The sequence below is a fragment of the Lepidochelys kempii genome, chromosome 6 (assembly GCF_965140265.1).
Source record: "Lepidochelys kempii isolate rLepKem1 chromosome 6, rLepKem1.hap2, whole genome shotgun sequence".
Classification (NCBI taxonomy): domain Eukaryota; kingdom Metazoa; phylum Chordata; order Testudines; family Cheloniidae; genus Lepidochelys; species Lepidochelys kempii.
The window spans coordinates 102,583,113-102,609,215 of NC_133261.1; the positions used below are offsets into that span (position 1 = coordinate 102,583,113).

General features: G+C 42.3%; 1 protein-coding gene across 5 annotated transcripts in view; it reads right to left on the minus strand.

Annotated features, from left to right (window-relative positions):
* TTC7B (tetratricopeptide repeat domain 7B) overlaps positions 1–26,103 on the minus strand; it is a 302,589-nt gene that overhangs the window by 164,660 nt on the left and 111,826 nt on the right. For all 5 annotated transcript variants that reach the window (XM_073349423.1, XM_073349422.1, XM_073349421.1 and 2 more), the window contains 2 exons: positions 7,928–7,991; positions 2,965–3,102 (listed from right to left, as the gene is read on the minus strand). In XM_073349423.1, coding sequence (XP_073205524.1) covers positions 2,965–3,102; positions 7,928–7,991 — 202 coding nt within the window. The remainder of the gene's footprint in view (positions 1–2,964; positions 3,103–7,927; positions 7,992–26,103) is intronic.

The window sequence follows — 26,103 nt, forward strand, 5'->3', positions numbered from 1 at the left end:
ATGGAAAAAGCGTTCAAAGAAGAACTTTAAGAATGATTTGAAGTCTAGAAAACATTTCCTGCAGTGAAAGGCTTAAGAGGCTCAATCTATCTAGCTTATCAATGAGAAAGTTAAGAGGTAACTTTATCACAGTCTGTAAGTACCTGAATTTACAGAAGATTTCTGGCAGTAGAGGACTCTTTAATCTAGCAGACAAAGGCATAATGAGATCCAATGGCTGGAAACTGAAGCAAGATAAATTCAGACTAGAAATAAAGCACACCATTTAACAGTGAGGGTAATTAAGCACTGGAATAACTTAACAGGGGATGTGGTGGATCCTCCATCACTTAACATTTTTAAATCAAGACTGGATATTTTTCTAAAAAAGATATGCTACAAGTCAGACAGATGGTATGGATGTGATGCAGGAATTACTGTGTGAAATCTGATGGTCTTTGTATGCAAATGGTTACAGTAGATAAGCATAACGATCCTTTATGATCTTAAATCCATTAATCTAGATAAAATAGAACTGGGTTTGTTTTCTAGTGACCTGCTTGGGGAAAGATGCTGTTGGTCCAGAAAGGTCTCCCCCGAATTCACGAAGGACCAAATACACTTCATCACAGTAACTACATACATATTGATCTCTATGTTAATTCCGAGAGCACACACTATAGAGTTCCAAAAAGAAAAGGAGTACTTGTGGCATCTTAGAGACTAACCAATTTATTTGAGCACGAGCTTTCGTGAGCTACAGCTCACTTCATCGGATGCATTCACACAGAATGATTTTTGGAAGATTTGAAATGTTATACAGAGAAGTATCTTTATAAATGTAAATAAAACCCTTACTATTCTGGCCAGAGGGGAAAAAACCCAAAGAGATCAGGAAATAGATATAAAGGTCTATTCCTTGACTCTGCTGAAGGCACTTCATTACTTTCTGCATGAGCAAAAACTGTTATTGGCTCCAAAAAATGGCTGCCTTTCAGGAGCACCTACAGATCATCACCTGGTTTCCAGAACACAAAAGGTAATACGAAGCTCCAAGGAGGAGCCAAAGGAAAGGTCAGGCCAAGACAGGATGACAGGCTATCTGGAAGGAAATTTCCTCTGCTGGTTTGATATTTAGATAGATTAATTATAAACAGGAATTACCAACTCCTTTTTGACCAAGCTGAAGTACATTAACACTAATGGATCAAAGACTTTTCAAATTTTATTATTTTTACATTAACAACAACATTAAGCTAGAGGCTCCTGGCTGGTGACCAAAGAATCTGAAGGCAGATAAGCTGCACAATGCCATGGGTGGTTGGAGAACACTAGATCCTGAAAGCCTGGATGTTCTGGAATATTTTGGACAATAGTGCATGGGATTTAAGAGCTAGCTGAATGCTTTGTCGATATGAGAGTAGAACAGATCTTACAGAACATCTGACAGAACAGTACATCTGTATCTTTCCATCAAGGACAGGCATTATATTTTGACATACATTTTATTCTGATAGATAATGTCTTTATATAAGTTGTTTTTTCCACATATAGAATAGCTGCTTCATGGCAAGAGTATCAATATTTTTAAACGTTATGTATTGGGCCAAGATTTTCAAAAACGTATGACTAAAAGTAAGCTTCCGAAAAATGGCCTGATGCACAAAATAACCCAACAGTACTGCAATGGACTCTACCTATGAAGGGTTAGGCCCCAATCTGGCAAAGACTTAATTTTAACCATAGGATGAGTCCTACTCAAGAGCCATGAAATCAGAGGAAGTTTCATGATGCATCAGTATAATTGACATGCCTACATGCACTGGAGGACATTGGGACATACCCTGGGCCATTAATTTCTGAAGTGCACGAACCTACATTAATACACTAGGATACATGCTTAGCAAATGAAGCTCCAAACAAATTCTATGTAAACACCACATAGTGGATATACAATTTCGGAAACAAAGTAATTTACTGGAAAAAAATTTAAAATATTTGACAATCCAAGATTATGTTGAGAAATGAAAGCCCTACCTAAGCTTTTATACTGTTTGGTTTCATGGAAGGGCTACTATTACTCTGATAAAAATTGCGTGTAGACCACCTGAAGCTTCAAAATGCTGACAACAGGAGGAAATACTTCCATTTCAGAGTTGAGCATGAGGAGATATTGATATGAAATGCTTCACAGACATTATAACACTTCTGAATTTTTTACTTTAAGTAAAGAATCCTTCAGTGAATGTTCTGAGGCATATTATTAACCAGGTAATCAATTCCTTGACAGACTTTTCATGTCAAGTGAAACATATGGAATTCAGGTGTAACTAGGGCTCATCGTGGATACAGATGGCTAACCTGAATCTCAGTTAATGGCATTTTGCTGAATTCAAGGCATTGCTTTAAGCAGGACAAAAACCTTCTGTTCTGCAAAGAGCCTAATTAGCCATTATGCATTTGAGAAATAAGAAATTACACTTTAAAATGCCCTAAACATGTAAGAAGGCATACCTAAAAAGAACAGATTTCTATATTACATAATTAAATAAAACTCTTCAGGCATCAAATGCAATTTCTATAGCAGAGATCTGAAGAGACAATTAATGAGGGAGAAACTCGTTATTAGCTATGTAAGAACCAGGTATTATTATTATGAACAGCATTTTAGAGCAGTCACAATGGTATGAGACCAAAGGGGGAAATTATATAAAATACTTACCTCAAAAGAAATAGTTTCATAAATTCCTTTTCCAGCTATTCACTAATGAGGATTTATTTATAATACAATTGTTACGGTAGAAGATTTTTTATGAAATTGTTTGGATCCTTTTACTACAACATAACTGAACAGAGTAATAAATTAATGGCAATTTTTGTTTTAAAATGACCACAGATAGTTTTGTCATCTATATTTCATATATGTTAACAGTTGGAAACAAACTGAAGACATGGCACTGGAAATATTTACTATTACAGACGTACCTCTGATAGCATTTCATATTGACCTCTTCTCCCTAAGGCAATTGTAAGCAAATCATAGACCACAGATGCACTTTGCAAACTGATGATGCGATCATTTTTGTGCTCTGGTATTCTGCTCAGTACAGCATCACGGTTAGCCTGGAAGACAGCAGCAAGAAGAAATTTAGGGTGTCAGTCTAATCTGACTAACATCTTGGTTCTGGTCATTATTAATGTGTTTCAAAATACCAATCATCACTGAAAGCAAGTGACCAAACAAGATAGAAACTTCTGCTCATTTTGCATTTGATTACTTGTATTTAAACAAAAGCCTGTTTGATGCCATTTTTTCACACTACTTTTTGTGAGGGATTTAATATACGAATTAACCCTAATCCAGTGTTTCTGTAACTGATTTACTTTCACTGTTATGTTCTAACTGTATAAAACAGAGAAAAATAATTTTGTTAAAAATTATCTAAAATGAAGCTGTACTTTGCGGTTTAACTCTGGCATAATTAGTGCTTTATTGTCTTTTGCATCAAAATAAGGTACAACTTTGCTGATTGATCCAGGCTGCTGGGGTCTTCCATCCTTCTTTCAGAGAGTGCCATTTTCGTTCCACTTACTTCATCTTCTGAAGGTCATTATGACAGTGTCCTCTCTCTGGGATGAATAAACAGTCTCTTCCAAAGATAACCCACACCGATACAGTTCAATGTATATTCCATAAGAAGGGCCGCATACAAGAAGCTCAGCTTCTCCAATCCTATGGCTCAAGCGTAGCACAGAAATGTGTACATATTGACAATACTCTGCACTTCTCATGTGCATTTCATCTTATGGATTTAAAAATGTTTTACAAAGACTACAGAATTACAACACACCTTTTTACAAATAGGCATACTGAGGTACAGGCAGATTAAACCAACTTCCCCAGGTTAACAGAGGAAGACTTTTGTAGAGCAGAGATAAAATTCAAGTCTCCTGATGCCTGTGCTAGGACTTAACGACAAGACCACATGTGCTCCACTTTAAAAGGTTACTCCGAAACCAACCTCTCCTATTCTCCATCATATATTGTTATCACAAAACCACCAGTCTGAATACGTCTTGTCTTGAAGTCCTCTAATTCTACATGCTTTTAAACTGAAATTTAGAATTTCATTTCAAATTTCATTGTTGCAGACTACAGACTTGAATTTGTATGGGTAGCTATAGCGTGAAACAAATTAAAGATCAGAAGTGAGACGCTCCCAAAGTGGCTGGGTTTTTTTAGTTTTGTTTAAATATTAATGACAGTCAGAGGACCCTCTACAGAGCTGAAGAACAAGCTGATAACAGCATTTCTTCACCTATTAATCTCATCTAGCCAGAAACCAAACATTATTTTTAGCAACTTGTTTTCATTTCTACTTAAGTTTCATTTCTATATAGTTTGTAGATTCACATTAGAAGTCAGAATGGACAGATTTCATTCCCCACTTATAGAAAGATGAAAAATCACACATTAAAATCCAAAGTACTTTTTAGTTATTTTAACCGGCCAACATTTTAGGCTCTGAAGACACTGGATGAAAGAGTCTATAAAATCAGGATAATCAAACACTAAGTGGTAAATTTTCAAAGTGGTACATGGGGAGTTACACACACAAATATTCCATTAGTTGTGAACTTAACTGCCCACATCTTCCTTTGAAAATGTACTCCCATATGTGTAGAATTTGTTTTCTTTTGATCAACAAGTATTTGGCATTTACTTTCTCCACTGTATACATATTTAGCTTCAAAATCTCTTACTTTTATGGTTGCATATGTAATCATGGTAACACCATGTCAGTGGCACTGACTGCTTGCTGCCTCTTAAGTGCAGTCAGCTGTGACACGAACACTGCTGCTGGTACCATGGCAGCCTATACCCTGAGAGTAGGGAGAATTCTCCCACCCTAAGTATTAAAAACAAATTTAAAATTGCTTGAAGTAGGAAAAGAACTTTCATACATATGTGTGAGTATTTTAAAGGTCCAGTGTCTCAGACCTACTTACGAGTCTGACCCCTCTACAGGATCTTATCTAGATAAGCAAAGCAAAGGTAGGCATGTACTACATATGTATGGAAGCCAGAGTACAAGGGCACTTTATAACAGCAACAATGATAATGTAATAAATTGACTACTGGAAATTATCTATTTAGAAGACTATGCAATTTCTGGAAATGTTCTGCATCAGGACTGTTTCAAATAGGAAGAATGATGGTAGCAATACCAATATTTATGTGCTATCATATTAACAGTAAGTTTTTTCAGCTATATAGAAGTAATGAAAATATTTTCATGAGTTTTAAAAATAAATGACCAAAATAATCATTTTTATCATTTACTGCAATACATGAAAGCACTTATGTGCTTTTGAAAATTTCACCTTTGGTTCATTATAAGTAGGGGACAAGTTTCAGATTCATTACACAAAGTGAAAAGATTACTGCTGGAGGAATTCTGCACCAAAAAATTATAAATTCTGTACACAATATTTTAAAATTCTGCAAAATTCTGCCTATTTTAGTAGACAAAAATAACACAATATACACTAAAAGCTGTTTTATCTAGCATGTTGAGGGAATGGGGGGTGCCGGTAAGTGAAAAATGATGGTTAACTAAGAGGGAGGGAGTTTGGGTGCAGGAGGGGGTACAGGGCTGGGGCGTGAGAGGGGGCGCGGAACTTGGACTCTGGGAGGGATTTTGGTTGTGGGAGGGGGCTGGGGGTGCAGAAGGGGGTGCAGGGTGCCAGATCCAGGGGCCGCTCAGCTCGGGCAGCTCCCTGAAAATGGCAACCTGTCCCAGCTGCTCTTAGGCCAAGGCGCAGCAGGCAGCTCTGTGCGGTGCCTCTGCCTGCAGGCGCTGCCCCGCAGCTCCCATTGGCCACAGTCCCCAGCCAACAGAATCTGCAGAGAGAGTGCTCGGGGTGGCACCTGCGGGCAGAGGCAGCGGCCCCTGGATCTGGCACCCTGCAGTGTGCCCCAAGGCCCCTCCCACACCCAAACTCCCTCCCAGAGCCTACGCTCCACACCCCCTCTTGCGCCCCAACCCCCTGCCAGCCCCGCGCCAACTGGACTATAAGCCGGCATTTCAATTAAGATCAGAAATGCTGCTTTACAGAGCTTTCCAGTTGGGGAAGTGCCTGATAAAACAGCTTTTACTGTAATCACACCAATTTCAATTATTTTTTGGTCATTTATTTCAAAATACCGATCAGGAAGCATGTCTGTAACAATACAGACAATAAAAAAGATTCAGGAAATGTTTTTTGACAAATCAATTCCTTACTAGGCATATTAAGACAGAACTCAGAGTAATAATTCATTTAAACTACTGTACGGAACCATATTTCCTGCGCCCCTCAGAAGCAGTGCAAAGACTTGGGGAAGTCAGGCGTAACAGAGGAGCTTAGGGAGAGGGAAGTAATTGTTGGGAAGGAGCCTGGGTATGAACTTGAAGGGTTGTTGGGTATGGGTGGGAAAAGTATGGATCAGGTTTTTTGGAGAGGGCAGGAAGGGATTGTTAGGGCATGTCCCTCATGCAGACCTCTAGCCTCTCCCATTCAGTCAGGCACATCTTTCCCAGTCCCTATGTGTCCCTGCTCCCCCATGTGTCCTTGCATCCCCTGTCCCTCCACCCCAACTCAAACACCCACTCCTCCCATCCCCATGTGTCCCCGCACCCTCTCCCCCGTCCCAATGTGGTCCTACACCCTTCTCCTCATGTGTCCCTGCACCCCCTCAGTCAGTCCCCTCCCCTCATCTCCATGTGTCCCTACCCTCCCGCCCCCATGTGTCTGTGCCCCCTCTCAGCCACACCCCTTCCTCCCTGTAGCTCTGTACCGCCTCCCCCTCTACCCAGGTGACCCTGCACCTCCTTCCCCCCTGTGTCCCTGCACCTCCACTCCCATTCTGCGCCTGCTCCAGTCTGTCCTCCCTCACTAGTCCTTATAAGCATTGTCTGACCCCTCAGCAACCCCACTCTGTCTGTCTCCACATATCTCCTGACTTGGTCTGACAGGTGCTGTGAAGAAGGCAGGCTCTTTCTCTTCCACATCGTAGCTGGAGCTGGCCAGAAAAGGCTGCTGTGTTCTAGTGCCACAATGCCCTCTGGTGGGCAAAAGGTGTAACCACAGCAACTTTTCAGCAGAAGCTATTTTCTGAAAAAAATGTGCACGGCATATAAAATATGTACATGCACAGTGGCACAGAATTCCCCCAGGAGTAAAAGATTTTGTATTGACTGTTTTAAGAGCATAGGATGTAACCGACCTTGCTTTAGTAAGTTACCAGCGGGTAGGTAATCAACGATTAGTAAACCTCCCCAGAGCAGTAGCATGGCACCCTTTTAACAGGTGTCAGTAAAGACATTGAAAGGAAACAACCACAGGGGAAAATCAAGGGTTTACAAAAAACACAACACCAGCAACATCCTATGATGCCGTATACAGACGATATGCCAATATCAAGAGTTATTTGAAACTTGAGTGAGATCTACATTTTAAAGCACTTCAGAAAAGAATTGTTGGCCATATACACATTGAAGAGGTACATGTATCTAATTTTTGGTTTTTGTGATTACAACAAAAACTACTTGAATTTTCAAGCTTGCTTCTCCGAATGGCAGCAGCTGCTGTAACAGCTGTTCACACTGATGTGATGCCAAGTGAAAGACTTGGTTTTGGGAACAGACTCTACCTCCCTTCCCTAAAACTAAAGGAAGAGTAGGTTCAGCCCAGAGACAATGCACTTAGTCTCAAAAGGAAAGAGGAACTCAGAATCATAAGACCCTCACAGCACTTCCTGCTGGCTCCCTGTCAGAGTAGCAATAGCTTTAGTTCCAGAAGGAACTGCTTGCCTAGTTTTGTAACAGGAAATGGGACAAATGTGCTCTAAAGACAAATGACAAAAGTGACATAAAAAAGTTTTTAAAACAGCAGTTTAACTTACCATAGATTCACTAATCAGCAACAACAATAGAGCTTCTTCTGTATTTTCTTGAGGACAAAAAATGCTGTCAAAAAATCAAACTTTAGTATTTATTAAAATACAAGTAGAGCATATTACTGTTAAGAATGGTGTATATAACATTAAATGTTCATATGCTATGATTATTAGTTGATTTTTAATATCCATAACAATGAAAATCTCTATACATATTAGAATTTTAGTTTCAATTATTAGTTTTATTTCAATATTTTGATTTTCCTTTAAAAGAATAAGTTGGCAAAACAGAATGAACAGAAGCACCACACTGATCAGAGTTGAAAACAAACACTCCAAATACCCCAAATACCATGTAATTTTGACAGCTGTAAAAATGTCAGTATTCACAATTAAACAAACCTCCCACTCTAATTGTAAGTGTGCATGAACTGCAACCATAGCAACATGGGCACACTAAAATAGATTTTCCCTCAGCTTACTAGAATAGGATATTGATTAAAATTTTAGCGATATTTAGACCCCACTTGCATTATCTCTGCATTAGATATATTTTACATTATTCTTACCAATGCTGTACTGTACAGCTCACTATTAAAACAAAAAGCCACTCCAGTTTCTGCCTTTTCTATGTGCCATCACTCTCATCACTTCCTAAGCACTTAAAACATTTATTTCCAATTACTTAATTCTGAAGGCCCCTACCAGCCTATGCAACAGATTGCAGAAAGCAGTTATCCAGACACATTCCACGAGGCCACAATTCCCCTCTGGTGCAGGGGTCGGGGGGAGGTGAGGGTAGAGAAGTAAAATCTGTCCAGGTATAGAGCTAGGACCCTCACCCTCTCCCAAAGCAAAGGGAAACCAGGTATCAAATTGTGACCAAGTCACAATATCGTCTCTGGTCTGTTCTTGCGGTAGAGCACCCACACTCTGCTCTTCACTCAGCGCTTGTGGTTACTCTACAATCAAGCTCTTAATTTCTCTCACCACTAAGAGACACTGGTTACAGGTATTACGGAATTTGCTTAAACTACACTGAATTACTGACAGGGAACTAAGGGTTGTCTAAGATTTAGACATGTTTTATTTCTTAAAGATGCCTCAGATCTATCAGGAAATTTACCGTGAAACCATGAACTCATTTTAGACAAAAAGTAGGTTTCATCTCAAGAATAGTGCCTCTCCCCCACCCGCCTTTTTTTAAATAGATGGCCTGTTATCAATGCAAGTCGATGTCAAAGTCTCTTTTTAGACATTAAAGTAAGGGTACAAAGTAACTTCCAAGACAAACTATTGTTTATGCAATAAAGAAGTTTCAACACATAGTTAATACTGCTAGCACGACCAAAAACTGCCAGAAATGGAATAATGCATCTGTTAAGAAACTTGGCTTCTTTATTCCTTTAAGGAAACACTTCAGAGAGGTGACATACAAACCTATAAATATTTTAGTATTACTCTAAAAAGCTGACAGAAGAACTAAATGGGCTCCACTCACAGAAGTCCATAGTGCTAAATGAAACAACTAGACAATAGAAAAAATAAAAAGGTGAGATCTTAGAGTCTGAAGGCAAATATTTTAAGCTACACCCACAGTGTTAATGTATATCTGTTGATTCCCTCTCCAGTTTAAATAAATGGCGGTTACTTACCTGTAACTGGAGGTTCTTTGAGACGTGTGAACCCTATCTGTATTACACATGTGGCTACAAGGACACAGGCAGTATAGATATTTGCAATATTGTCATTCCAAAGGTTGAGTCTGCAGAAGAGGTTTGGACTAAAGTATAATGTTTTGTGAAAATGTAACAAGTGTCCAGTGTAGGTACTTCTTGGAGAAATGCTACTGAGATTGCCTGTGCCCTAAAGAATAGGCTCTCACTCCATCCAGGGGAGGGAGATAGGCTAACTGACAACAAAGGAGGATACATCCAAAAATCCCCACCCCCCTCCACCTGCTCCCATAAGTGCGCTGTGTCCCTGCTTCTCCTCCCAGGTATGATTCTTCAACATAGAGAAGAATCGGTAGCAAATCTGAAGGTGGAAGGCAATTTGGGTGGAAGTGATCATAGTTTTTTTCCTGATTTCTTACTTAAATCTCTTTTGCTGCAGATTAAGCCCATTACTTCTTGTCCTACCTCCAGTGGACACAGAGAACAATTGCTCACCACCCTCATTATCAACAGCCCTTAATGTATTTGAAAACTGTTTACAGGTCTCCCCTCAGTTTTCTTTTCTCAAGACTAAATATGGCCAGCTTTCCCCCCATCCTTCATAGATCAGGTTTTCTAAAACCTTTTATCATTTTTGTTGCTCTCCTTTGGACTCTCTCTAATTTGTCCACATCACTCCTAAAACCCAGAACTAGGCACACTACTCTAGTTGAAGCCTCACCACTGCTGAGTAAAGCGGGATAATCACCTCTTACATCTTATATGCAACACTGCTGTTAATATACCCCAGAATGCTATTAGCCTTTTTCTCCAACTATATCACATTGTTGACTTTCATTCAATTTGTGATCCACTATAATTCCCAGATCCTTTTTAGCAGTACTACCGCCTAGTCAGTTATTCCCTATTTTGTAGCTGTCTATTTGATTTTTCCTTCCTAACTGAAGTACGCTGCACTTCTCTTTTATTGAATTTCATCTTGTTGATTTGAGACTAATTCTCCAATTTGTCAAAGTTGTTTTCAATTCTAATCCTGCCCTCCAACGTGCTTGCACCCTCCCCCTACACCCTGAGGTCATTTGCAATTTTTGTAAAAATAGCCTCCACTTCATTATCCAAGGCATTAATTAAAATATTAAATGGCACCAGATCCAGGGCTGACCCCTGCAGGACTCCACTAGATACACCACCCATTTTACAGTGAACCACTGATAACTACTCTGACAACTAGTCTTTTAATCAATTATGCATCCACCTTACAGAAATTTAATCTAGACCACATTTCCCTAGTTTACTTATGAGAATGTCATGTGGCACTGTGTCGAAAGCCTTACTAAAATCAAGATATATCATATCTTCTTCTTCCCCCATCCACTAGGCCAGTAACCCTATAAAATAAGGAAACTAGACTGGCTTGGCATGACTGGTTTCTGACAAATCCATGTTGGCTATTCCTTATAACCATATTATCCTCTAGGTGCTTACAAACTGATTGCTTAATAATTTGTTCCAGTATCTTTCCAGGTATAGAAGTTAGGCTGACTATGTTGGCCCTTTACCAGTCCTCTGGGACTTCCCCCATCCTCCATGAGTTCTCAAAAATAACTGCTCAAGATTGCTTCAGCTGGTTCCTTAAATTCCCAAGGATGAACTTCATCAGGCCCTGCTGACTTGAAGACATCTAACATATCTAAATATTCTTTAAACTGTTCTTTCCCTATTTTCACTTATTGACAACAAGGGAGAAGGAACATATTAGTTGTGTTTAATATCCGGTCACCATTAACAGCTATTAGCTCTCCTTCCCCACTAATTTCATCTTTCCCTTACTCCTGGTGTATTTAAAGAACATATTGCCTTTTATGTTCCTTGCTAGTTGTACATCATTTTGTGCTTTAGCCTTTCTGATTTTGTCCCTACATGCTTGAGCCGCTACTCCTCCAGATTGAGAGGACCCAGCTGAGGTCGTTCGGGCATCTGATAAGGAGGCTCCAAGGCTGATCCAGGACACACTGGGGGGATTATACCTCCTGGTTGGCCTGGGAATGCTTGGGAATCTCCCAGGAGGAGCTGGAACCTGCTGTGAAGGAAAGGGAGGTCTGGTCCTCCCTACTCTCCATGCTGTTGCCACGATTCTCACAAGGAAAAGCGGCATAAAGGAAAAAGAAGATGATGCTTATCTATTCTTTTATACTCATCCTTAGCAATTCATCCATGTTTTCACTTTTTGTAGGATTCCTTTCTGATTTTCAGGTCATTAAAGAGCTCCTGATGGAGCCATACTTGCCTCTTCCTATCTTGGCTTTGCACTGGGACAATTTGCAGTTATGCCCTTAATAATGTCTCCTTGAGAAATTGCCAGCTCTCCTGAACTCCTTTTCCCCTTAGATTTTCTTCCCATGGGACCTTTTCTACCAGTTCTCTGAGTTTGCTAAAGTATTCTTTTTTGAAGTCCATTGTCCTTATTCTACTGGTCTTACGCCTTCCTTTCTCATGAAATTTATCATTTCATGATCACTTCCACCCAAACTGCCTTCCACCTTCAGATTTGCTACCGATTCTTCTCTATGTTGAGCTTCTTGTTCGTCTGGGAGGCAAACAGGTCCCAGTAGGGTGCTAGGAGAACGATGTTAGTTCCGTCGCAACCTACTTTACCTATGACCTGTGGAAGAAGATGAATGGGAGGAAAGATATCTGAGGTCATTCGTCCAGGACAGTAGTAGAGCATCACACTTGGAGCCACGACCCATGACTCCTCTGGAGCAATACATGGAAAGATTCCTGGTTTTTTTGTTTTTTTTTTTTTGGGGGGGGGGGAATGGAAAGAGGTCCCATTATGGTATACCCCTTTGTGTTAATATCTTGCTTAGGATTGTGTCTTGGACTTCCCACTTGTGGTCTGCTGAGAAGCTTCTGCTTAGTTCATCTGCAAGGGAGTTGTAGATATCCAGAAAGTAAGCAGCCTGTATTGTGATGTGGTTCCTGATGCACCACTTCCAGAGTCTGAATGCTTCCAGGAAGAGGGGACAAGATCTCACTCATCCCTGTTTGTTTAGGTAGACCATGATGGTGATACTGTCCCAACAGTACCCTCATAAAGAGTGAGCGTATGAGCAGAAGGAAGCCTTGCACTCAAGGCGGACTGCTTAAGTTTTAGTAAATTTATATGTAGTCTGGCATCTTGTGGGATCCAGGTACACCGAGGAGTGTGGTTGTCCAAGTGATCATCCATATCTAGGAGGAAAGCATCCGTCACAATGGTGATTCTGGAGGTGAGAGGGATGAAGGGAATTCCCACCATGATCTTTTCTGGGTTTGACCACCAAGTGAGGCGGTGATAACTCCGGTGGGAACGGCCACCTTGGAGCTGATGTGGTGCTTGTCCAGTCAATAGATCGAGTGGAGTCAAGCTTGCAGACATGGCAGGTGAAGCCTGGTGAACTGTGACAGGTAGGTGCATGGAGCCACGTGGTCTAACAGTGAAAGGCACTAGGTGCATGCGGCTACATAGCCTAACAATGAAAAGCATCCTGTGCACTGTAATTCATGGTCTGCGGGTAATGCATGAATTCAGGTTGATCATTATATGAAACCTGTCTGCATGGAGGAATGCTCTCACAGAAACCGAATCCAACATTACCCTTACAAAGTTTATTGTCCTTGTGGGTGACAAAATAGACTTTTCTCTCTTTATGCAAATGCCTAGGGTTGCTAGAAGCTGTACGGTGGAATGTTGTCGCTGACCTGACCTCCTAAGGTCTCAAGCTTACCAGGAGCCAATCGTTCAGCAATGAGAATATTGTGTAGCCTTGGTGTCTCATCTCGGCTGCTACCACACAGAAAACTGTTGTAAATACTCTGGATGCCATGGCCAGCCCAAAGGGGAGCACTTAAAACTGGAAGTGTTTGTGGCCTACCATGAAATGCAGGAATTTTCTGTGTGAGGGGTGAATGCCCACATGGAAGTATACATCCTTCAGGTTGAGAGCCACAAACCACATCCTTTCCTGAAGGGCATGGATTACTGATGACAACGCAATTGTAGCCAGCGGTGGCCCAAACCATGGCTCGACCCCCATCCATTGCTCAGACAGCAATAGCTTTTGCTCCTGAGGAGGGGCAGCTCATTCCCCCATCTACTCCCCCTCTTTTTGCTTTTTCAAATATAGTCTGCCTGTGTAGACTTCCTGTCATGTTTGAAAGTGCAGTTGCACAGTTTCCTGACTGAACCACAAACAACAGCAGATGTCCCCACTGATGTCGCTCGCTTGCATAAAGCTATACTACCAATTGTATTAATGCTTATGCATATGTAATCAATATGTAAGGAGTGAGTGAGATAGTATGAGTGTAAGAAACCAATCGCAAGGCTTGAACCGAAATATTACTGTGTAAAGATAATTAAGCTGTATATGGTACTGTACATAAACCTATAGCAGTAGTGGCCAGAGAGAGATGTAACCTACAACAGCAGAAACTCAGGACTGGACCGGAAACAGTAGAGCCCTCACACAGGTTCAAAGGGATTTCAGAGACTCTCATTGCCTAGCGGTTCAATCTCTGGGAAGCTGGAACCTGGCCAGTCTCTATCACCTAAGATAGGAAGCAACACCTGCATCTACAGCCTGCCAGTATGAATGGAATGCGTGTGAGAGTATAATTGCATAAATAAGGGAAGCAAGCAATAAATCAGCCCCCAGTACTGCTTCAATTTAACCTTTGTTTGTGGTTATTTCTTGGCTGGTTCCATGAAAGGGCAACATCACTCACCTGGAATTTCAGCTTTTGAATAAAGATGCTCAGTTGCCAAAGGTCCAGAATTGGTCTACACCCTCTCTCTTTTTTGGGAATCAGGAAATACGAGGAGTAGAACCCCTCCCCTTGATATCGAGGTGGAACGCATTTTATTGCCTCTCAGTGTAAGAGGGATTTTGCCTCCTGTTGAAGAAACACCTTGTGAGAGTGGTCCCTGAAGGGGGACCAGGAAGGAGAGGAACTCTATGGAGCATCCCTGATGGATAATCTCCAAAACCCAACTTTCCTTCATGATCAACCTCCAGCTGTGGGCAAAGAGTGTGAGACAGCATGCAAAAATAATGGGAAGAAGAGGTAGATGGCTTCAGTGATGGTAGGCAGGTCTTGACTAGTATGTCAAAAATAGCCATTGGTGGGTGGCTGAGAGTGAGAAAAGGCTGTGGCAGTGGAGGGGGTTATGAAGCAAGGCCTCTGAATGCTCTGTTTCCACAGAGGCTTGGCTGGGTGCTGGTAATAAGGTATATGAGGAGGGGGCGGTTTTAGTCTATAGGATTGTCTCTGGTTTTTCCTCCTCGGGGTTGAGTATAAATCACCAGTAATGCAGAGTCAATCTCCAGTCCTTTAATGAATGCTAGGACTCGCCGTTTCTTTAATTAAAGAGATTTGAGTCATCAAAGGGGAGGACCTCCCTAGGAAACCTTGACAATTGCAGACAAGAGTCACTCCTCTTGACTAAGCCAGTGGCCAGACTTGTGGAAGCTGTGTCTGCCATATCCATTGTGGTCTGGAGAGCTGTTTTAGCTACTAGCCTTCCCTTATCTAAAAGAGACTGAAATTGGGCTCTGTCCTTTGTGGGAAGCTTGTCAATGAAGCTCACATGCCTGGAATGGTTGTTAAGAGTCATATTTCACTAACAGAGCCTGGTAGTTATGACACACAACTGGAAGCCTGGGGAAGAGAAGACTTTTCTCCCCAGGAGGTCCAGTCCCTTTAGAGCCCTTATCTGCCAGGATGGCCTTTTGTTAGTGCGTCCGAGCCTTTTCTGTAGTCAGCTGTACCATCAGAGAGTTGGGGAGCAGGGTGGGAGAATAAAAATTCAGCTCCTTTGACAGGAGTTTTTGGCATAGGAGCACAGTGTGCCACACTGCTTTGGCTGGTTCTAGTATAGCCTTATTAATTGGAAGAGACACCTTACTTGGTCTCTTAGGTTGTAAGATATCCAGAAGCCAGCGTTGAGAGTCCTGGACCTCCTCTTGTGGAATCTGTAGGACACTGGTAACTCTCTGCAGTAGTTCCGATAATCCAGTAGAGGTGGCAAGGAAAGACTCATCACTTCATCCAAGGATAAGGAGGAGACACCTGTCGGAAGCTGTGGACTTGGGTCAACCTCTTCCTCCTTGTACCCTACAGACCCAGTTGGCAGGAGGGAGAAGAGCAGTACAATTCTTGAGAAGGGTCCAGGCACCTGCCATAAGGATCCCCCGGACCCCAATAAAGCCACAAAGAGGTATCGACCGGTTGGAAGGGACTCTAAGGGAATCAGTACTGCAATCTGGGGTGTGAGTGGGGGGGTGTAATACCCTAAGGAACAACGAGCAAGACTCCTTGATTTTCTGCAGTGTACCTGTAGCCACGTTGGTCCCAGGATACTGAAGAAAAGCTCTGTGTGGCTTGAAAGCTTTTTTCTCTCACAAACAGAAGTTGGTCCAATAAAATATATTACCTCGCCCATCTAGGATTTCCTTGAATATCTGTCAGGACTCATCTGTCTCCGCAGACATACCAGAGCATCTAGTACATGTGACTCATCTGAGCCCGAAAACTGCTCTACTGGTAGCAGCAGGGCTGTCTTTACTGAAGCACTCCAGCCCGAGGGTTGGAGGTGGAATAGCTCCTGGGACACCAACATAGGCTCCTCCTCCAGAGTAATTATATCCCTCAAGAAGGCCAAGCTGGAGAGAAGTGAAGAGTCTGGGTAAGGGAGAACTATATCCTCCAGTGTTATGTAAGTCTCTGTACACTCTGAAGCACTAGGGGTTATGGCAGTCAAGTCTGATAGACCCAGTGCATCCACGGCAGCCGGACAGTCCTTAGACAAATTCAGTGGTATCGAGATTGGCTCAGACCAGCACTCAGACAGAACCAGCGAATGTCAGTCCTTAGGCTTTAGTACCGAGATGACCGAATGAACCACCGGATCTTTCTTTTTACACCCTTTGCCCTTCAACCCAGATGTCTTTAGAAGAACCAGGTCCTTAGATTTCGCATGTAAAGTCTCACCAGATCTGGAAAACCTCAGGGAGGAAGCACATCTCTAATGGACAGCCCTCAATGGGGATCTATCCTTACGCTCATGCCTGCCCACTGCTCTCATGGGGAGCCTAGAAGAAGATTCTTTTGACTTAGGTTTTGGGGGCTCCACTCCAAGGCACATGCTTGGAGGGACACTAGTAATGTGCAGGGGAGTCTCCCTGGCCCAGATCAGACAGCTTTCTGTCTCAGGTGGTTCCCCAGGTGAAGCTCCCGAGCTTCTCGAGTTCTGGGTAGGAAAGAGTGACAGATACCGCACTTTGCAGAGATATCCACCTCATCCAGACAGGTTTCAGAGTAGCAGCCGTGTTAGTCTCTATTTGCAAAAAGAAAAGGAGTACTTGTGGCACCTTAGAGTCTAACCAATTTATTTGAGCATAAGCTTTCGTGAGCTACAGCTCACTTCATCGGATGCATAAAGTGGAAAATACAGTGAGGAGATTTATATACACACAGACCATGAAAAAATTGGTGTTTATCATACACATTGTAAGGAGAGTGATCACTTAGGATGAGCTATTACCAGCAGGAGAGTGGGGCGGGGGGAGAGAAAACCTTTTGAAGTGATAATCAAGGTGGGCCATTTCCAGCACATATCCAGAAGTTAACAAGAACGTCTGAGGAACAGTGGGGGGGGGGGCTCAATGGAGACCCCATCCTGAACTAAATATTTCCTGAACCCCCACTTCTGGCCTTTAAACCCCCCAATCTCTTCAAGCTCATCATCAGAAGCAAGCTCACCTCAGACCAGGACACACCAACTCAAAGCAAGTCCAAAACCTGCCAGAACAACAGATGCAAAACCTCCACACATATCTCCACTGCTACAATTAACTCCCCCCAACGCACTTTTCAAGATCCATGGGTTCTACCCATTCCTGTTGCAACATGTGGTGTACCTCATCCAGTGCACTAAATGTCCCAACAACAATTATGTGGGTGACACCAGACAATCACTATGCTCTCAAATTAACTCACATAGGAGACAAAAATACCCTGTCACCTGTGGCTGAACATTTTTCACAAAGGGATCACACTATATTTGACCTTTCAGTCCTCATCCTTAAAGGAAACCTGCACAAGACTTTCAAAAGACGAGCCTGCGAACTTAAATTAATCTCTCTAATAGACACTAAAAATCATGGACTGAACAGAGACACTGGGTTTATGGCTTATTAAAACTATCTGTAACCCACTAACCCCTCATTTTGTCCTATAACTGATAAGGTGTTAACAGGCCACTCTACCTTGAATGGTCCCTTATAACATGTGCTAACTACTTATCCTAAGCAATCTGTTCCACTTTGCATTTTGCTGTGACATTGGCAGTACCTTCCAGACCTGAGGAAGAGCTCTGTGTGGCTTGAAAGCTCGTCTCTCTCACCAACAGAAGTTGGTCCAATAAAGTATATCTCTCTCATCCACCTTGTCTCTATCATACTGTGACTAGGAAATTTTCACGGGTCTTTTATCAGATAATTGACATTATTTGCAAGTGGACAGTCAACTTAAAATGACCCAATTTTTCATATATGCTTTATTAGTTTCTTGAAAAGTTTGTGTGATTACCGCTTTTTTGATCAAAAATATCCTTTTAACAAGCTAAATTTCAGACTTCACTTCATGGATAATAAGTTGCAAGCAATCAGACTATTTTAATTGGTCTTCTACCACCAGGAGATGATGTTTAAAGATACTAGTACACACTAACCTTGTTAGAAGCTACCCATTTTTGATTTTGCTAGAACACAGCAAAACCTTTTTTACTCTGGGCTTGTCTACACTGGCAATTTACAGCGCTGCAACTTTCTCGCTCAGGGTGTGAAAAAACACCCCCCTGAGTGCAGCAAGTTGCAGCTGTAAAGCACCAATGTAGACAGTGCCCCAGCGCTGGGAGCCACACTCTCAGTGCTGGTAGCTACACCTCTCGTGGAGGTGGGCCTTTTTTTTAGAGTGCTGGGAGAGCGCTTCAGCATTGCCGGTGCTTGTAGTCTACATTGTCCACCTGACGTTATAGTCTAGTCATTTTCAGAATACAATAAGCTGCAAATTACATTTTCATGATATACTGCATCTATGTAGTGTGGAACTTAATACGTTATGGGAACAGCAGACCGCTTTCAGGACACACGCTGGAAAACCAAAGCTTGGTACCAGATTTAGATCTGGTTATGTTTTAGATCCTTTTAACTTGCAAAGTTAATAAATTATGTCTGAATATGAGGTAGAACACAAAACACTACCTTAAGTCTAGAACAAGCAGTTGGAGGTTGACTGTACTTCAAATGACTGTCTATATACACTCTGAAGTACCAGCAATAAGTCTGACATTTGTGAAAAAAACTGCACTTGCCACTCAGAACTTGAGGGCAGATCTGAGTCAGAGTCCATCTACAAATGGTCTATCATAGAAGATAACTCTCAACCCTATGCTTAAAAAGGAGACAAATTATGGAAAACATTAATCCCTTAATGAATAAGTTTTAGCAGTGAAGAAGGGTACAGAGGCTCTTTCTAGGAAAGAATTGCATGGATCTAAGGAATCATCTGAATTATCACTTGGGAGAGTTAGTAAACCAGTGTCAAAGATATATTCTTAAAACTTCCTCACACAGAATATTAGGGAAAGATATTTAAAGTAGCAGAATTCACATTCTGTAGAAATGGTTACCCTTGTCTTCACATAGCTCCTACTTCTGCATTTCCTTTCTAGAATATAAGCTATTCTTAATGCTTAATAAGCAAAGTTTATTGTGACTTACAAGGCACCATACTGATTGGATTGTATCTCATTACAGGCTGTTCAAATGTGATCCCCAGATTCATAAAAAGACCATACATTACCAGCAGTCTCAAAATTTGAACCAATTTTAAAAAATGGAAAAAAATCAAGGTATAGCTGGAAAAAAATCTCACTGGTACAGGAAACTGTTCTAAGGCATTGACTGAATCAGCCTGCATCTTTTCCTAACCTCAAAAATTGGTTTTGAAGCACATGCATATCAAAGTCAAAGAGTAACTAGAGTAATATTTTGCAGTTACACAGCACTGATAATCTCCAAAGAACATTACAATCATCAATTTATATATTAACCAATCCTCAGAATTCCCCAAGAAGCACGTTTCACCTTAATTTTTAAAATATGGAAACTGAGGTAGACACATTTAAAGGCCTAATTTTCAAGAATATATATAACTGATTTTGCAAAAGCGTGTGCAATTAATGCCTGAGCTGCAAATGCAATTACCATGGGTATTTGTATTTACAAATTACTAGTTATATGCATAACTAACCAACTGTGTAATCATCTAATAATCTAATTTGCATGGGGAATTGAAATAACTGTGCTTGCAAACTAGGTATGCAACTATATTTCTGCAATTTTCTAAAAAAAAAAATAAAAATATCAGATTCCTAGTGACTTCTCCAAGACTATGGAGGGAATCAGTCAGACACATGATTATAAGAATTCAGGAATCTGACTTCTAGCCTTGCACTCAGACCTCACTGTTCTTTTAAAATAATGTGTTTTTGAAAGAGGAGCATTACCTATGTAATTCTGTAACAGACAAAGAAGTCTCTCCAAAGAAAAAGGACAAGTAGTCAGAGGATTTAACTTTGCACATAGAAATAAATAATGAGAATACAGGCATTCTAAAGAATTCACATATTATCCATCTGTATTAAGACTGGGAAAGCACTGACTGCTGTTTTGCAGTTGGTACTGTGACCTGACCACAATCTCCATTGTTATATATTTCTTCTAACATCCAAGGAATGCAGGGTAGGTCTAGCGTGGCTTCGAAAAAAAAAACCCTGGAAGGTGGATGAACTGATTAACATGGAAATCAGAGTATACATTATAGGCAGAAACTTGGAATGGGACCATAAATACTTTCTTTGGGAAAAAAAAACTGTAAAGGGGGGGATTTACTATTAAACTCTCCAACTCTTTGGAAAGGGGTGATGGCCATCAAAATGGATGTCTTCATTGACAAGTGTAGCAAAGAACATTAGGCTAGTGGCTCAGAGAGAGGTTTCATTATACAAATGGGGTCCAAATTCAAATCCCATATGGAAGTGAGGTCTCTAATCTGTGGAAAAAGGTTAACTAACCCCTTAATGGCGGCAAAGAGTCCTGTGGCACCTTATAGACTAACAGACGTATTGGAGCATAAGCTTTCGTGGGTGAATACCTGCTTCGTCGGATGCATCAAGTATTCACCCACGAAAGCTTAGGCTCCAATACATCTGCTAGTCTATAAGGTGCCACAGGACCCTTTGCCGCTTTTACAGATCCAGACTAACTTAAATCCCTCTGATATTTAACCCCTTAATGAATCTGGATGTTGTTGGATAGGCACTGAGAATCCCCATAGAGAAGAATGGAAGATCGTAGTACCTGCTAAATAAGCTTTGACAGAGTTTATAGAGAGATCTGATTTTTTGAAATCCAACAAGTAATCCAGAACAGTAGAGAGGGAGGAATGGACAGGTGAGACCTGTAGCTAGATATGCCAATGGTGAAATTCTTTCACTACTGCAGATAAATGTTCCTACTGGAAATCTTTCTGTAGTTTAATAGGACCTTGTCTACTTCTGTTGGGCAGGAAACTTCTACCCCCAAGAACCACTGAGGAGCGAAGCTCTGAGATGAGGAATGCTCAGGTTGGAATGGAGACTCAACTGAACTCCTGAGATAGCAGGTGGGGAAATGATCAGAAGTTGCAACAGCAGGCAAGAGGCAAGGCAAACCATGTGAGGAAATTTGTCTCGGACAAGCTGGTGCAATTCTGTCTTGCTTGAACTTGTTCAACTCTGTCTTGCTTTAACTCTGTCTTGCTTGATCTTGTTAAATTTCTGGAATAGTAACAATCAGAACCATCCCTTGGGTATGGCAAATCGGGGCGACTGTCCTGGGCCCTGTGCTTTGGGGGGGCCCAGCATTTTGTGAGGAGGTGAGCAGGAAGGTAAGACGGGGGGCAGGCGGAGCGAAGCGGCCCCCTACCAACCTCCCGCTCCAGCCCGCCGATCAGCGCCGCGCTCTCCCTCCCAGCACCTACCACCGATCAGCTGTTTCGCTGTGTCTGGAGGCACAGGGAGGGGAGAGGAGCGAAGGTGCAGCGGGCTTGGGGAGGGGGCAGAGAAGAAATGGGGTGGGGCCTTGGGGAAAGGGGTGGAGTGGGGCGGGGCCTGGGTGGAGCACACTCCGGCAGATAGAAACCCTGCACCCACCTAGGGACGACCCTGCTAACAATGTTGAGGGAGAGAAGGCCCCTTGAGCAGAAATTTTTGCCCTCTGTTGATAATGGTGCCAAAAAAGGTCTACTTCTAGAAACCCCAGGACAAGAGAATGAATCAGAGTATCCAGCTCTCACTTGTAATCTTGGGAGAAGTGCCTGCTTAATCATCAGCTATCGTGGTTTGAGTGCCTCGGATGTAAGAGGCTGAGATAAGGAATCTTACCCCCCACCTTGAAGATTTATGTAGAACATACAGACTACATTGTCTGTCATGACTTTGATGTATTGACCCCTGATTAAGTGAAGGAAGTGGATACAGGCATTCCTGACTTCTCCACATTTCTCCTGGAAATAAGGGAAGGGACCCTAAAGGACCATTTGCCTTGAATGGTGTGTCCCCTGAGGTTTGCTCCCCATCCCAAAATGGAGGCTTCTGAAGTTCTAGTTATAGCAGTGGAAGGGAACTCCTTCACAAACTTTGTATGGGTTCTTCCACCAATTGAGTGAGTCTAGCTCCAAGCCAGGACCAGACACCAGTTTATCAAGACTGTGTGTGTTCAAAATGAAGCCTGTTCTGAGCTATCCCCGGAAGCAATGAAGCAATGAAGATGTAACCTGGCATGTGTTACAAAAGTGCAAGCTGCAATATGGCCTAACAGAGGCAATTTCTTGCACACGTCCAAGGACTTATATGAATCTTGGAAATAAGGTTTGTCAGTCCCATAAACCAGTGAGCTGGAAGCTAAATTCTGGACATGATGGCATGCAGACAAACACGTATACAGTCTCTCTGCTGAACTGGAGTCAAAAGGGACTTTTCACTATTGAGTTGTAGTCCCTACCCGTGGAACAGAGACACAGCTATCTTTACTGCAAAGGAGGGTGGCATGGAGGAACAGAGGTAAAATGGCTGGAGTAAATCAATGTTATACCTTCCAAAATCCATTTGTTGGCTACAATCTGCTCCCATGAAGGTCAAAAGCAGAAGAGACCATTTCCAAAGAGTAGGTAGAATGATGCAGATGAAGATACCGATAAAGGGGATCTTCTGCACCCTCAACTGAACCATCAAAATTGCTGTTTCAATGAGGAGGAGGGCTGGGTGGTAGTAGTGGATGTGGTAGGCAGCCTCTCTTTCTGATTTCTTGGTCTCTTTTTGCGTGGCTTGGCAGACTTATGGAAAACAGGAAACTGGGTGTGGAGGAATTTCTGAACCATCTGTGATCCACTAAATTTTCTTTTGTTCACGGATGTGTATATCCCAAGAGACCTGAGTGCAGCCCTTAAATTCTTTAAAGTGTGCAAGGATTCATCTGTGGACTCATCGAAGTGCATAAATCTGTTGAAAAGAAGGTCTTCTACAATAAGTTGGATCTCCCTGGGAAATCCTTATAGTTGCAGACAAAATGCTTCACACATGATGATAGCAGTGGAAACAGAGCAGGCTGCAGTGTTGGCTGCACGTTGTCCTTGCTAGGAGCTGACCTTCCCCTGTGATGGCCTGAAATTTTTCCCGTGGTTTGAGAGGGAGATGTTCAATAAAAGCATTATATTTACTGTAGTTGGTGTAATTACACTTTGCCATCAGAGCTGGGCAATTCATAATCCTAAATCATAGCGTCACAGAGGAGTAGCTCTTACAACCAAAGAGGTCCAAGCACTTTTAGCCCTTATCGTAAGGTGTTGTCTGCCATGCTCGTTGATGGCTTCCGCAAACAAAGAATTAGGCGGAGGATGTGTAAATAAAAACTCATTGTTTTGCTGGGATGTAACACTTTTTGTCAGCTAGTCTGCATGTAATCAGTACTGTAGCAGGAGTCTGACAGATGTCTGGTGGATTCAAGCAGAGCCTTCTTCACCAGCAATGCCACTCAACCAAAAGTTGTCATGTGGAGAATGTCTAAAATCTTATGGTGAGCATCTTGGACCTCCTTCAGGGGATTTTGGAGTGAATTGTTAATCCATTTATTAAATTCTTGAAGCCATTTAAAATCCTCTGCATAAGGTGGTGAGGAAGGCAGCACAGCCTCATGAGGTGAAGGGGAGGAGATATTAGTTTGTGTTGTTACCTCCTTATCAGCTGTAACCTCCTGCTCCTCAAAAGATTCCCACTTGAGGAGGGAGAGATGGGGCGGAGACTGTGTCTTTCAGGATGATCCCCATGTGAATAGCTGGGAGCTCTCGAAACTTGCTGACTACAGGCAGCTCACGGGTTCCAGTATGGTCAGTAGAAGCAGTGGTGTCTAATGCTGATCATACCAGATAGGAGGAGAGGGAACACAAGATTGCCTCACCTTAGGAACCTCACCTTTGGTGAAGGCATCAGGAGAGGTGTCTCTATGCTGGTAAGTAGTTGACCCCTGCTTTAATACCCAAAGGGATTTACTTATTATCCAAAACCCCCTGAGGGAGAACCCCTCAAGAAGGGAAGCCAGAGGAAAGGGATATGTAACCAAATAAACCCAAGAAAATAAATGAAGGAATTATATAACTAAACTAAATAAAAAACTAAAGTAAACTAAATCAAAACTAAACTAGACCTAGACAGCCCAAAGGGCTGAAGGCTAACTACTGCTAAAAAGGGGCACACCAAATGCTCTGTGTCAGGATATAAGGTGGTTGAGAAGGTACAGACGGTGGCTCCCCCATACAAGTATAAGTATAGGGCACAAGGAGGTCTGGAATGCATGCACAGGCCGAACTTGAGCTGCTACCTAAAATCTCCAGTCAAAGGTGCCTGGGGCATGTGCACTCCTGAAGTAAAGTGGAGCACACATAGGGACGCTACTTGAAAAACTGTTACCTTTGAAGAGAAAAATTAAGTTCCAGAAAATAGTTATCCACATTCATTACATTAGCAGTGATCAGGACAGAATGAGGAATCAGGAATGAGACATGAGGAAGTGGAAATAATGTTCTTCAAGCAGTGAAGGTGGGGGGGTTTTGGGATGGGGAGGGGGAGAAATAACCAGAACTTTAAACGCAAATCAGCACAGAGAGCCATGTAATACCATACCACTTGCTTGACTACGTGGAAGAAAAGCAAACTCAACAACGAGCTGACATGGCAGAGAAATGCCAGGGTTGGCTTAAGAGGATTAAGAGGCAGCTGCCTTGGGAAATATACTCCCTGTGCAAAGTGCTATAAATGTTTTTCAAATCTGTCACTGAGACATAATGAATCTCCCTATTGCTTTCTCTATCATTGCTTTCTCTAGTGCGAGAAAATATAGAAGTCTAGAAACAGCGCACAAATTGTACAGCTTTAATACCTAAAGGGATTTACTCGTTATCTGGTTTGCAGGACAAAACACACAATCCTGCCTCCACATCTTCAATTTTTTTTCTAAAAAGGAGCAAATAGCAATTTTGTAGTTTCAAATCATCCGGAGAGAAATCCTGCCTTTCCCAAGGGAGCTGCTCAAACTACGGATGTCAAGAGCAGTGGAGTGGTACATGACAAGATAGCTCAAGGTGGGGGGAAGACACACTGCCAGGCTCACTGTAATCACCTATGTACCCCAGCTAATGTGTGCTGCTGATCACAGCATGTGTACTAGTTAAACTGAACCCATAAACCTCCACTTCTCTGATAAATGATGTTGTAAGCATCTGTAGTTCTAGAACCAGGAACCATGGAGGTTCTTGGCCATTGTCACTTCTGTATCACCATCAGAGCTCAGGCCAGGCTGCTGTTGGTGGACCATGTGAAGCTAGACACTGCAGGAAGTATCGCCCAGTGGGGCTTGAATGGCATCTCACCCATGTAGTACACTGATTGGCCCATCCTGGTATATAAACCAAGAATCCATTACCCACTGCAGTCGGAGCAATGATACAGACCACATGCATGCTTCCACTCCAGACCTTGCCTTACTGTGAACCTCCAACTCAGGCACTCACCTCCTGTCTGTAACCTGGAGCCTGACCCTGCCTTATTGGTATCCAGACCTGGCTCAACCCTGTCACCACTACTTCCCTTCTGCTTGCAACTGAGTGTCTGACCCTGACTTGCTGGTGTCCTGATTTGGCTCAATCCCAACTTCACTACCCATCACCTGACCACAACTTGGTAATTGACCAGTGCACACTCGCTGCCCATGGCCCAGCCCTGACAGATATGCTGGCTAGTCAGGCTCCCTTCCTGTAGTGGGCTCTACAGCATTAGGAAAAGGTTCTACTCTTCTGCTTTCTGAG